The 13,250-nt window shown below is 36.4% G+C and overlaps 1 protein-coding gene across 1 annotated transcript; it reads right to left on the bottom strand.

Moving 5' to 3' along the window:
* Positions 1–2,446: 2,446 nt before the first annotated feature.
* Positions 2,447–12,498, bottom strand: LOC127419458 (sorting nexin-21-like). Its single transcript, XM_051660847.1, has 4 exons — positions 12,363–12,498; positions 11,254–11,533; positions 8,331–8,488; positions 2,447–4,781 (listed from the first exon to the last, which is right to left on the bottom strand). Exons 2-4 carry the CDS (start codon positions 11,513–11,515, stop codon positions 4,017–4,019), a joined length of 1,185 nt encoding a protein of 394 aa, XP_051516807.1. The 5' UTR covers positions 11,516–11,533; positions 12,363–12,498; the 3' UTR covers positions 2,447–4,016.
* Positions 12,499–13,250: the final 752 nt, after the last annotated feature.

Below are 13,250 nucleotides of genomic sequence, written 5' to 3'. Positions count from 1 at the left end.
TTATTTTCTTGGGTGCCAGCTCATGTAGGAGTTGAGAGAAATGAGGAGGTAGACCAAAGGAATAAACAGGCTCTGAGACATAGACAAAAAGATCCACAAAAAGTGTCCTTGAGTAAGAGTTCTGGGTTAGAGAATCAAAGGGTAGACATCTGTATAATATTCCAAAACAGGTTGGTGCTGAGAGGGTTAAATCTGTCAACAGATGAAAGGACATCATTATGTCTTGACTACGTATTGGACATTCTGGCTTAAATCATAATCTGAACATAACTGGAAAGCAAGAGGCTGGTGACTGTGGACAGAGGCGATGGGGACTCTGGGGGCCCTAGGGGAAAAAAAAGCAGGCCCTTCTGAATTCCTCTTCATCATGAGCAGAGCAGGAGGCTGCAATGGAAGTCCATGGAACTGCTAAATATTTAAAGTAAATAATTATATAAATAATTCAGATATCAGACAAGTTTAGCTTGAATATTCTCATTCAACATAAAAATTTTCATTGGAACAAAGAATTAGGTCAAATAATTTTTGAGACAAGGCCATATTGATATCAATAATACCACATTGTGATACGTTGAATTCACATTCAATATGTGCTTGTCTGGGGTGTTGTAAAGACTTCAGTAATGATCTTAGAGAGAAAAGAAAGCATGGAGCATTTAAGCTACCATCTTTCACTAACAAGCATTAATTTTTGTAACATACATTATAGGTTCAAAAGCTGGCAATGCCATCTCACAACCACTCTTTTCATGAAAAATAAATGATCTAATCCATAGTAGAAGTTGCTTATCTAAACTCGACAGAAAAAATAAACTAGCTGTGATGTAATAACTGTAATAAATATGTGCTCCTCTCTTTCTGTACATATGTAACACCATGAGAGTCGCATCATTTAGAGGAAAACTGAATGACAATCCAATCTTTTCTAAAGTAATGTGAAGTAAACATATGAGGATCCATAAAATTGCCTCTAAATGCACACATATTTGGACTACAACTTCTAATGGACATTGTTTACGGAAGCCTCGCAATGACAAAAAGACGAGAGCTTACTCGTTTTAATGGACGTGTGTCTTTATTACGTTTATGTCCGTAACTCTCATTTTGATTTTGCATGTCAGATGTGCACTCCTTATATAACTTAAGGAATTTCTCTTAATGTAAAATTTCTATCATAAAACAGTGATGAATATCAAATCTGGAGATTACGCCTTTCTAATGATGTATATAGTTTGTTGCGATTAAATATGAATTTTATGTAGAATAACGTGAAGTGAATGTAAACACTATCGATCGCGAATCACGCGGCCATTGGCAATCTTTTCATGAGAAGGAATAATTCAGTAAACATTACATATTCTGTACCAGTCAGCACTGTCATGCTTCTTCTCCTCCTCCTTTTTCTTTTTCCTCTTCTGACTGCCAGATTGGTACTTCGGACATCCTCTTCATGATTCCTTAATCCTCCTCTTACTTGAATTAGTAAATAAAGGGATAGGGGCCCCTCTAGGATTTTTTTTCTTCTCTAAAATGTCATTAGTCTGCTAAGCATTGGCAATCATTGCCAATCAAGTGTCGTTGCAGTAAACTACTGTTACTGCCGCCCGCGAGGGTCCCCAGAATTGGGGCCCCAGACAATTGCCTGGCTTGCCTGTCCCGTACGTCCGCCACTGACTGTGGAAACTGTGGTCATCCAGAGACAGTAGAGCATGCACTTTTCATGCTGCATATGAAAAAGAAGATTTTAACTAAGGTGAGCGTGTGCGGACACTGGACCCGCCCCTTGTATATGGACCCTTAAAGACACTTCATTTTTTACCTTTTCTGTTATTATTTAAAATAAATGACAGCAAAACACCGTTAACATTTCAAACACAGCTGGATGGAGCATAATTCCCGAATACAGGCATTTCAAGACGTGTTTTTCTAAGTCTCAAACCTACTTTTAATTTGACACAGCGACCTAAAAACACTGTTGATGACGCAACGCAACAAAAGTGAGATGCTCCAAAATCATTCATCTGATGTAAGTGAACATTGATGCATCCTTAGAAAAGCCCTTATAAAAAAATCTCTCTCGTACAGACTGACAAATGTAATTTTGCAAAATGAGTTGCTGTGGACTGTTGGGCAATAATGGGCTTATGTTCAATAATGTGGAAATAAACAATACATTGCCTTCTAAAGACACCTTTTGTATTGTCTTATCTATGCTTTACTCGTCTGCCACAATAATGTAATGCATTTTAATTATATTTATAATCTATATTTAATATGATTTAATCATTATGCATTGAATCATTGTCACTTCAGGTGCTTTCTTTGCAAATTTTTATATATGTGATTACTTCAGTTAATCACAATCTCATTTAATTAGTTTGAACAAAAATTATAATCAATTGACAACCCTAATGCAACACACAATAACATAATACATACATTTTTTTGTTTTACATTTATTTATATTGCAACACATTTAAAACATTTATAATCTACATGTAGTTATAAAAGGACAATACCAAATCCATTGCTCTCCCTTTTCAGATAATTTGCCCAGCCATGTTGTTCTTACAGTAAGCGAAACTTACTGAGAAATTTCGAGGAGAGAACATACCGTTACACAAATAACATTCCTCCATTAGCAAAGTGCGGTGCAAAAATAAAATATCTGATAGCAAAAAATAGTACAGTATATTGACCTACTGTGAATTGAATGCAAGGTTTATTTTAAAATTTCAAATAAACTACACTAAATCTAAACGTTTGAAAATTGTTTTTACTCCATATCAGAAAACATTAATTACATGCAAAAGCCCTCAAGTGTGCTGAATTACAATTTTTTTTTTTTTTTTTTTTAAATAAACCACCCTGAAAAAAAAAAAATGAAAAAAACTTGGGAAATGGCTTTGTGCTATGATTCAAATCTATCCAACAATAAATAGGAAGAAAACAAATTGTAACATAAAAAAACAGCAATGTGTAACCAGTATAGAAATAGTATCTTAATTTTGTGTGCAAAGATTTCACGATGAGAAAAAACAATTTGTATAAAATGCAAAATATGATTGGGCTCCAACATTAACTACACATTATGTGGAATTATATAGTTTTCTAAAATATAAAAATTCATGAGATCCAAAAAGGCTCTGTTTGACATATAAAGGGTTCTGAATTTGAAACCAACAACTTTTCTAAAAAAAGCTGCAAGTGTAGTGTTATTTGCATTGAAGTGTACAGCTGTGATGTGAAATTTGTGTAAGGATTATTTAAGGGATTCTGAGTTCAGTAACAAAATGTTAATGGGTTAAAACTGTTTAGCTCTGCTCCAGCGTCACAAAAACATAACATGAATAGTTACTATATGAAGGCTTCTGTTGTAGCAGTATCTGACAGTTAATTTCTTTTAAAATGTACACACCAAAAGTGGGAATTCCCTTAAATGTGAGAAAGAACTCACATCTACTGTATAAAGTCTGAATCAAAGTCAGTCAAAGGCAGTTTTTAGAGCAGCCTCGCTTTCTGTACATTTCTTACAAAGTCCATTCCACAAAATTCTCATCATCTTACCAAACAGGGTTTAATGCTATATGTGCTTTCTAGAGTAATTGATGCTAGTGGTGCTGGTTTTACTGCTATTGCTCAAATGTAGTATACAGCTACTAGGCCTATACAGTAAGGCACACATTCAACTGGGCTGAATCTATGTGAAACTCATGACAGCTGAAATTAAGACTTTAGTGGTTAAAATATTCTGGGAGTTACACCAAAACCAGATTCCCAGTTGAACATTTCATAGGATACAAATATAATAATAATGCTATAGTAAATGCTATTCAAATGTGCCCATGAATCGTGTGTTTACTTAAAATCAATTGTTCTAGGCAAATTGTGCATTACACGAGTTAGTATTAATTCCACAGGTTTCCTAAGCACTGACTGCAATGCTTTCAGAAACATCCCTCATAACAGCAAAACGTTATTTTAATAATGATCATGAACGTTCTAGACCCAGTGGCTTACAAAGTGTCTTCACATCTGCTCTTAACCCTGACCACCCCCTCACTGTCCTCAACGCTTTCTTTAATTAGCAACTCCTTCAAGCTGGGCTGATTCCCTATATCAATCCCCTGGTCCTGGATCTCCTGCAAAAGAGCTTCCCAGCGTCTTTTGTCTTTTGAGATCTTCCATGAGAGCCTAACATTCGACTGTAGGAGGGGGATGAGCAGAGGGTGCAACTGGTGCTGCTGAAAGGCTTCCTGTGAAGGCGCTAGATCCTGCAGGGCTCTGTCGCAATATTCCTGAGCCTCACTAAGTTGTTCCAAGTCCTGGAAGCAGCTGACCATTGCAGAGAGCGTGAAGAACCAATGAACCCTCTGGAAATGGTTCTGGTGCAGGAGCTGATGGCACCCCAACTTCTCCTGGAGTCTCAGAGAATTGAGGAAGGACCCCAGGGACTCTTCGTAACGGCCCACTCGCATCAGCATCTGACCAGCACGAAGATCGCCCAAGTAGAAGAATTCGAGAAAGGTGGGCGTGGTTCGGAGTTCAGGAAGGGAGTAAAGGTGGGACAAGTACTGCTCGAAAGCTCTGCTGCGCTTGGCAATGGTCTCGGCAACAAAGTTTTTGCGTAGCTTCTTGCGAGGGAAGTACACGCCCTCCATTTCATCTCCATGATGGCGACGCAGGCGGCTGTGTAGTCGTTCAAAGTCAGTGTAGCGCCGCGTGATGACAGCGGGAGTTTTGTCAAACATGCCAGAATGGATGACGTGAATTGTGTAGAGCTGTTCAAGAAAGAACACAAGTATGCAATTTATATAAAGTAAACAAATTTCTGCTTTCAACTTTTGCATTAATATAAGGGCTGCCAATTTAACACGTTAGAGCGATTAATTATATAAAAAATAATGTGTTAAAAAAACGCAATTGATCATGCCCCCGGACCATAATAAGGAATATTCGGAGCAAATCAAGCTTGAAGTACCACCTTCATGTTTTTACGAAACTCAATCAGCAGGGGGCAGTAAGCACAATTTCAGCTGAACAGGCTATAATCCATATAATTTTAGGCTTACCGGCAGCAGAAAGCACAAGATGAGGACACATTCTTGCGTATAAACACAGCAGGAGTCTCAAGATGTGTTTTTCTAAGTTTATAAACTATGTTTAACTTGACACCATATCCGAAAAATGCTTTATAAAGCTACGCAACCAAAGTGAGATGCATCAAAAACAACCGTCTGATGATTGTGTACTGTACAGTACATAGACATGTCCTTAGAAAAGCCCTCTTAATAAGTCTATCATGGACTTGACGAATTCAAATGCAAAATGGATTGCTGTGGACAGTAGGCCAATGATTAGCTTTTGTTCTGTATTATGAAAATAAACAATATTGCCTTCTAAAGCCACTTTTTGAATTGTCTTATCAGCCACAAAAATGAAATCCTTTAATTACCTGAATTACATATGTATATTAGGGCTGTTGATTTAACACGTTAATTCAGTGCGATTTATTTTATAAAAAATAATGCATTAAAAAAAATTTACGCAATTATTTATGTCCCCTGAGAGTAAAATGGATATTCCTACCATTGGAGCAATTCAAGTTTGAAGTACCACCTGTTTTGTCCAGGGGGCAGTAAGCGAAACTCCAGCTGTATAGGCAACATGCAGCTTGTATAGAGAACAAACCACACTTACAGACAGCACAAGATGAGAACACGCAGGGATCTCAAGACGTGTTTAAATTTTCAAAATACATTTAACTTGACACAGCCACCTAAAAACTGTATGTTTATGATGAGCAGCAACCAAAGTGAGACGCTCTAAAAGCGTCTGTCTGACACTTGTATACATTGACGCGTCCTTAGACAATCCCTTACAATAAATCTATCTCGGACAGATTGGCGAATTTATTTGCAAAATGGATTGCTGTGGACTGTAGGCTAATGATAACAATGCTTTACTCATCTGCCACAATAATGTAATGCATTTTAATTATCTAAATAAATTTTTTTAGAATACATATATATTTTATTTATAATTATTTAAATATAAATATTTATAATAATTAAATTATTATATATTGAAATATTATTTTTTGAGGGGCTTTCTCAGCAAATATTTATTAAATGCTACTGTGATTAATTTGATTAATTGGAATACCATGTAATTAATTAGATTACAAGCCCTAAAATAAATATATATATAATATATATTATACACATACACATAAACACACATATACACACACACCAATCAGCCTCAACATTAAAACCACCTGCCTAATATTTTGTAGGTCCCCCTCATGCCGCCAAAACAGCGCCAACCCGCATCTCAGAATAGCATACTGAGAAACTATTCTTCTCACCACAATTGTACAGAGCGGTTATCTGAGTTACCATAGACTTTGTCAGTTTGAACCAGTCTGGCCGTTCTCTGTTGACCTCTCTCATCAACAAGGCATTTCTGTCCACAGAATGGAGTATTTCTGTAACTGCTGATCTCCTGGGATTTTTACACGCAACAGTCTCTAGAATTTACTCAGAATGGTGTCAAAAACAAAAAAACATCCAGTGAGCGGCAGTTCTGTAGATGGAAATGCCTTGTTTATGAGAGAGGTCAACAGAGAATGGCCAGACTGACAAAGTCTATCGTAACTCAGATAACCGCTCTGTATAATTTTGGTGAGAAGAATATCATCTCAGAATACCATTCTGAGACAGAGCGGTTATCTGAGTCTGAGGGTTGGCGCTGTTTTGATGGCATGAGGGGGACCTACACAATATTAGGCAGGTGGTTTTAATGTTGTGGCTGATCGGTGTATATACATATATATATCTAAGCAATATCACGCGAGCAAGAGTGCGATATGGCCCTACATCACCACTGCTGTGAGTGCCGTAAGTAATCACAGCAGTGCTGATTTAGGGCCATATAGCACAATTGCGAGTATGACATTGCTTATATACAACAGTTCAATGAACAAGTAAATTAAAAAAATTAGGAAAAACTGAGTACGGTCATAAAAACGCATTTGCGCATAGAACTACTTTCTTACGCGACGGATCAGAATCTGCCATTGCTGGTTCAAACCAAATGATGCGTCCAAGCCTCCATTAGTAATTCAAAAATGTCACTTCAGAAATAGTATCACGGGGCTTGTGCTGTTTCTAACAAGTTACTGGATAAACAAGGTGTGTGTGTGTGTGTGTGTGTGTGTGTGTGTGTGTGGGTGTGTGAGAGAGAGAGAGAGAGAGAGAGAGAGAGAGAGAGAGAGAGAGAGAGAGAGAGAGAGAGAGATGGAGCATTTGATATCACCTGTTGCCACTCCCAAGCAGAGATGCTGTCAGCTTTCTGAAGATCATCTTTCTCAGTGGAAAAATAGCCATCCAAGCGGGGGTATTTCACCCTATTTTGCGGTAGCCGGTGCGCAAGAGTCATTCACTATAGAAACCGCAAACTCCTCAACCATTTTAAACAGCACATCCTCTCCAATGTGGAAATTCCAGTAAGAAGTAAGCGCCTTGAGTTGTGTAATTAATCAGTCTGTTGTGTCTCTCAGCTGTGATGAGCCGTAATGCTGAAGTTGTTCGTTTAAAGCCGTTTAAAGCTATTTCCTAGCTTTAGTAGTGTAGTAGTAATACAAGCGATCACGGAGCACTGTTGTATATAAACACTGGCTGAAGCTGATTCACTTCATGTCACCTAACTGGCTCATATTGCACACAAAAATGATCTTTTGCCACCACCTGCTGGCTAACATATGTAATGTAAAAAATTTTTTAAAAAAAAACATGTAAAGAGAGACACATACAGTAGCTCTAAACACATCTGCACTGCTCTTACACTTTAGTTTAGAATGGCACAAACACAAGAGGAGTGATACACACAGTGAAGCGTCTGAGTGATGATGGTGTGAGACCATCAGTGCTCATGGAATGTTTCTCGTCCAATCAGATTCGAGGACCGGAAGTAACTGTTTTATGTGTGTATATATATATATATATATATATATATATATATATATATATATATATATATATATGAAATATAATTATTTCAAATTATTTAATTATATATTGAATTACTGTTGTTTGGGGGCCTTTCTCTGCAAATATTTATATATGCGATTACTTTTGATTAATTAGATTAATTCATCTGTACATCATATCATTAATTTGATTAATATTAATTGATAGCTCTAATTAATATATAACCGATTTTAATAAAGTTTTTAATTTAATTCCAAACCACCAGTTCAAGTCAAAAAAATAAATGATTAAATAAAAATAATCAACATGGTTTAAAGTTGTGGTTTGTGTACTTACCACATACTTGGAATTTGTCTCATGGACAACACTGGCGTCAGTCACTTCAAAAATTAGTTTTTCAGGAATGCTACGAGTTCTTGAGCTTCGCCAGTTTTCTTGTAATTGTCTGGTGATCATATTTGAGCTTTTTGGGGAAGGACCCATGGGGCTTGTATCTATAAACCAAGAGACAAAATTAACTCAAATCAACAGTAACTCAAGTAAACTGAAATAGTTCCCATAACCAAAAAAAGGAAGTGAAATCTGTCTACAAATTGAGCATTGCACATTCTAAAAAGAAAGCTTAAAGGTATCCACTCCATCCAAAAATGACAATTCTTTCATTATTTTACACACACACATATATAAACATAGGGTGAATTTTTCAATAATTTTCATGCAGCTCTTTTCCTTACAAGGACAGTTAGGGTGCGTTCACATCATGTCACATTAAGTCCAAAGTATTTTTTTGTTGTCTGCATTGCTGATCATTCTGCACACAGTATGCTTGCCACAAATTTCGTCATCTGTGTGGTCTGCGTGGACTGTCCTTGTGCGGCCCAGATTTTCTTGACACACGGACAGTCCTCATCTGTGCGCATCGTTGGCGTATGCCCCTGCCATTGACTGTAATAAAAGCAGTAGTAGTGCACATGCGTCAAAACATGTTCGTATCCGCTCGCGGTCAAAAGTGTACAACCCCTGGCAAAAATTATGGAATCACCACACTTTGAGGATGTTCACCCAGCTTTTTTACTTCGTAGCAAATAAACAAATCACAGAAATGACACAAAACTATTTTTGTTTAATAGCTGAACATTCTGGCTTCATGAAACATCCCTCAAACAAATTAAATTACATTATTTTAATTAATGGCATATTTCTTTCCAGATCAAGTAGAGGAAAAAATTATGGAATCACCTTGTAATTTGCATTTCTGAAACAAATACCGGCACAAGTCTAAGTGCAAATTAGTCTGCAGTAAAAAGAGAGTGCTTACAGACCTTAACAAGCTGTTGGACTTGGCTAATTGAAAGGACACATGGCCCCAACACCAGAGTTGTCAATTGAAACAATGGAAAGGATTTTAAACTCAATGTAACATGGAGTGTGGCAAAAGAACAAAATGGGAAGGTTATAAAAGGAAAACATACAGGTAGACCAAGGAAGATGTCAAAGCGTCAGGATAAAAAACTCAAAGCAATATGCCTTGAAAATAGAAAATGCACAACAAAACAAATAAAAAACAAATGGGTGGAAACAAGAGTCAATGTTTGTGACAGAACTGTAAGAAATCGGCTGAATGAAATGGGATTTACATATAGAAAAGCCAAATGAAAACCAGCACTAACACCTAAACAGAAGAAAACAAGGCTACAGTGGGCTAAAGAGAAGCAATCATGGAGTGTGAATGATTGGATGAAAGTGATATTCAGTGATGAATCATGAATCTGCATTGGCCAAGGCGACGATGCTGGAACTTTTGTCTGGTGCCGTTCTATTGAAACATATAAAGGTGATTGCCTGAAGAAAACAATCAAATTTCCATACATTTCATTTATAATATGGGGTTGCATGTCAAGTAAAGGACCAGGGGAGATGGCAATCATTACCTCAACAGCCAATGCACATTGACATTTTGGACACTTTTCTCAATCCATCGATAGAAAATATGTTTGTGGTGATGAAGTCATTTTTCAGGATGATAATGCATTCTGCCACAGAGCAAAGAGTGTTAAAGCTTTTCTTCAGGAAAGGCATATCAACTCAATGACATGGCCAGCAAACAGTCCGGATCTCAATCCAATTGAACATTTATGGTGGAAATTGAAAAAATTGGTCCATGACAAGGCTCCATCCTGCAAATCTGATCTGTCAACTGCTATTCGAGAAAGTTGGAACCAGCTTGATGGAGAATATTGTTTTTCATTAATGAAGTCCATGCCTCAAATAATTCAGGCCGTCATAAAAGCCAGAGGAGCAACAAAGTACTAATTGTGATTTTTTTTTTTTTTTTTTGATGATTCCATAATTTTTTTTCCTATAATTGATCTGGAAAAAGATATGCCATTAATTAAAATAATGTAATTTAATTTGTTTGAGGGATGTTTCATGAAGCCAGAATGTTCAGCTATTTCATGTTCAGTCATTTCTGTGATTTGTTTATTTGCTACGAAGTAAAAAATCTGGGTGAACATCCTCAAAGTATGGTGATTCCATAATTTTTGCCAGGGGTTGAACACAAGATAATGCAGCCAATCTGGCACAATCCAATCCGGAACGCAGAAAAACGAAGAATACCCGGGTCTTTACTGTAATTACGAGATGACAACTCTGAGATTCTGTCAAGCTCCAAAATAAATAACTTCAAAAGAAAAAGTTGGCACACCACAGCCCCAAAAATAGAAATATTATATATTCCCACCTTGGAAAAAATATTAAATATATAAAATTTCTATTTTTGGAGCTGTGGTGTGCCAACTTTTTCTTTTGAAGCTATCTTCCCCTTTTTTTGGTCGAGCACCTACACTGAGCACTTGGATGTGTGTGCCTTTGCTTATTGTTTTGAAGCTCCAAAATAAAAAATTAAAAATTAACATTGCCCATACAATTTCAGTGATCTATTCCAAGACTTCTGAAATTATATGATAGCTTTGTACGAGGAACAGAAAGAAAATTCAGTTGGTATTCACGGATAAAGTTCCCCTCCACTGAAGCTCTGAAATATGTTATGATTAAAAATGGCTCGTAAGTAATGACAGATTGTTTTTTGTTTTTTTAAGAAGTCTGCTCCATATGCAGCTGTAGGAAGCATCTATGTGGTCTTATGTGTTACTTGAGGTAAAATTCACCAATAGAAATCCCATTCTTCAACACTGCATATTTACAGTATCACAAGTAAACAATTGTTGTAGCTATGCAGAAGTTTATTATTAACTACCTGTGCTGCTACAGGCATTATCTAGCGACTCGCCAAAAAAGTCGGAATCACTGTCCGGCCCCGATGCATCGCCTGTGTCCTCAGATTCCAGAACCCCGTCACCCTCAAAGCACAGGGTTCCACTAAGCCTGGCCGAGATGCAGTCTGTATCATCCTCAAGTTCAGAACTTTCTGGAAAGTCATCTGTTCCATTCGTCTCTGAGGATTGATCTCCTTCTTTGAATATTGTACGGCGAAGTCTGTCGAACAGTTTAGAGGCCATCCCAACCTTGCTCCAGCCCTGAGGAGAGCAAAAGTACATAATCCCACCATGCAATCCTTATTAGAATACGCTCTAAAATCGTGACATTACTTTATGCAAATGCCTGGATTTCATATAAGATTGCTCATATCACATATAACTCATATTCATATAACAAGCCTACTGAGTCCCAAGCAGTAATGGAAACACAGAAACTTCAAACCACTCATGAACTTTCACTGAGCTGTGAAACCAGAGAGCAAACCTTGAGGGAAACTGATCTGGCACATATACATGAATTATTTATCGAGGAGTTTGATAAAAGAGCCCCACAAAACAGCACTGGATTTCTGTCATTTCCATGGAAGAAACAGAAGTATTAAAACGAATAGTATAACAATTATTTATTTCCCCACGTGAATCTCCTCTCAATCTGCAGACTTGCACAAAGTTGAACAGACACAAATCATGAATAAACAGCCAGTTTCAGATTGACATTTCTAAAGCTAACTAAAGTATCTTAATATTGTACACGAGAAGCTTACATTCATCACTGCTCCTTCATTTAGACTTTTACAAACAGCTAGTAAATGGGATTTGGTGAATCATTTGCTCGCTACGTGCTAATAACATCGCGCTGAATCAGCAGCACTTCCACAAATTGTAACAAGATGAAATCTGACAATACTGGAACAAACCCATCTTTTAAATCCACCAACTTTCACATAAACTGAATTAAAAAAGTTGCCTGATATTGAGTTTGAGGTGAACTCACAGCACTTTGCTTGCTAACTTCGGCTAATCTAGCATCACTCTTTCCATATACAACATAATTAAATGTAGGAAACAAGCGAATATTTCCACTAACCTGAGTTCACGACCTCTAAACTATGATCAGCTCTTCATAGTGCCGAATAAATCATCTGACACGTGTAAACTAAGAGAAGAAGAGGTGTAAAGTTAATACGGGAGCTGTTCTCTGATCAACACAATAAGAGGGCGGATACACATGACAACTGACTGACAAATGAAAAAAAGGATTGAATAAATAAACAGGACAAATCATTTACTATTACTTTAATATAAATATATATTTCATAATACATTATTATATATGTATAATCAGTTGTGTTTAACTACTCTGGATTATTTATTTTATCATGGCCTTATTTAACATTGTTCTGTCCAGTGTTGGGTGTAATGTGTTACTGAGTAATTAACTACTGTAATTAAATTACTTTTTCATTGAAAAAATAATTTAATTACAGTTACCTCTGATTTCATTGTGTTAAATACTGTATAGACTCTAGAACTATTCTATATAAAACAATAGTGAATTTAAAATCGAAATTTAACATCTAATGTTAAAATATATGTTTTCTAATTTAACGCTGCACCCTTAAATTCTTTGGGTCCAGTTCATGAATAATTTATTTGATTTTATATGATTTATCTGAAAGAATTAAAAGAACAATTTCATGTCTATCCTTGTATTTTTCATCTGGTCGAGGTTTTAGAAAGTAATTAGTAATAAGTAATACAATTGCTTTTCAGGCAGAGTAATTATTACAGTAATCTAATTACACTGTAGAAGATGTAATTAGTAGTAAGTAATTCATTACTTTTTTAAAGTAACTTACCCAACACTGGTCCTGTCCATAAATACTGTGCTAATTTGTCCTTCTTGCATATAACATGTTTGTAGAATTACACTAATAGTTTAACAGTGTATTATTGTATACCTGCCTATATATTT

This window comes from Myxocyprinus asiaticus, chromosome 28 (genome assembly GCF_019703515.2).
Source record: "Myxocyprinus asiaticus isolate MX2 ecotype Aquarium Trade chromosome 28, UBuf_Myxa_2, whole genome shotgun sequence".
Lineage (NCBI taxonomy): Eukaryota > Metazoa > Chordata > Actinopteri > Cypriniformes > Catostomidae > Myxocyprinus > Myxocyprinus asiaticus.
This window is presented reverse-complemented; position numbering and strand designations above follow the sequence as displayed.

What these genes read in the sequence shown, in the direction of transcription:
- LOC127419458 (XM_051660847.1), bottom strand. Translation starts at nt 11,515, where the DNA reads ATGGCCTCTAAACTGTTCGACAGACTTCGCCGTACAATATTCAAAGAA. An exon ending in TAATGCCTGTAGCAGCACAG is followed by an intron (nt 8,489 to 11,253) that starts GTAGTTAATAAT and finishes CTTGGTTTATAG; the next exon opens with ATACAAGCCCCATGGGTCCT. An exon ending in AGACAAATTCCAAGTATGTG is followed by an intron (nt 4,782 to 8,330) that starts GTAAGTACACAA and finishes TTTCTTGAACAG; the next exon opens with CTCTACACAATTCACGTCAT.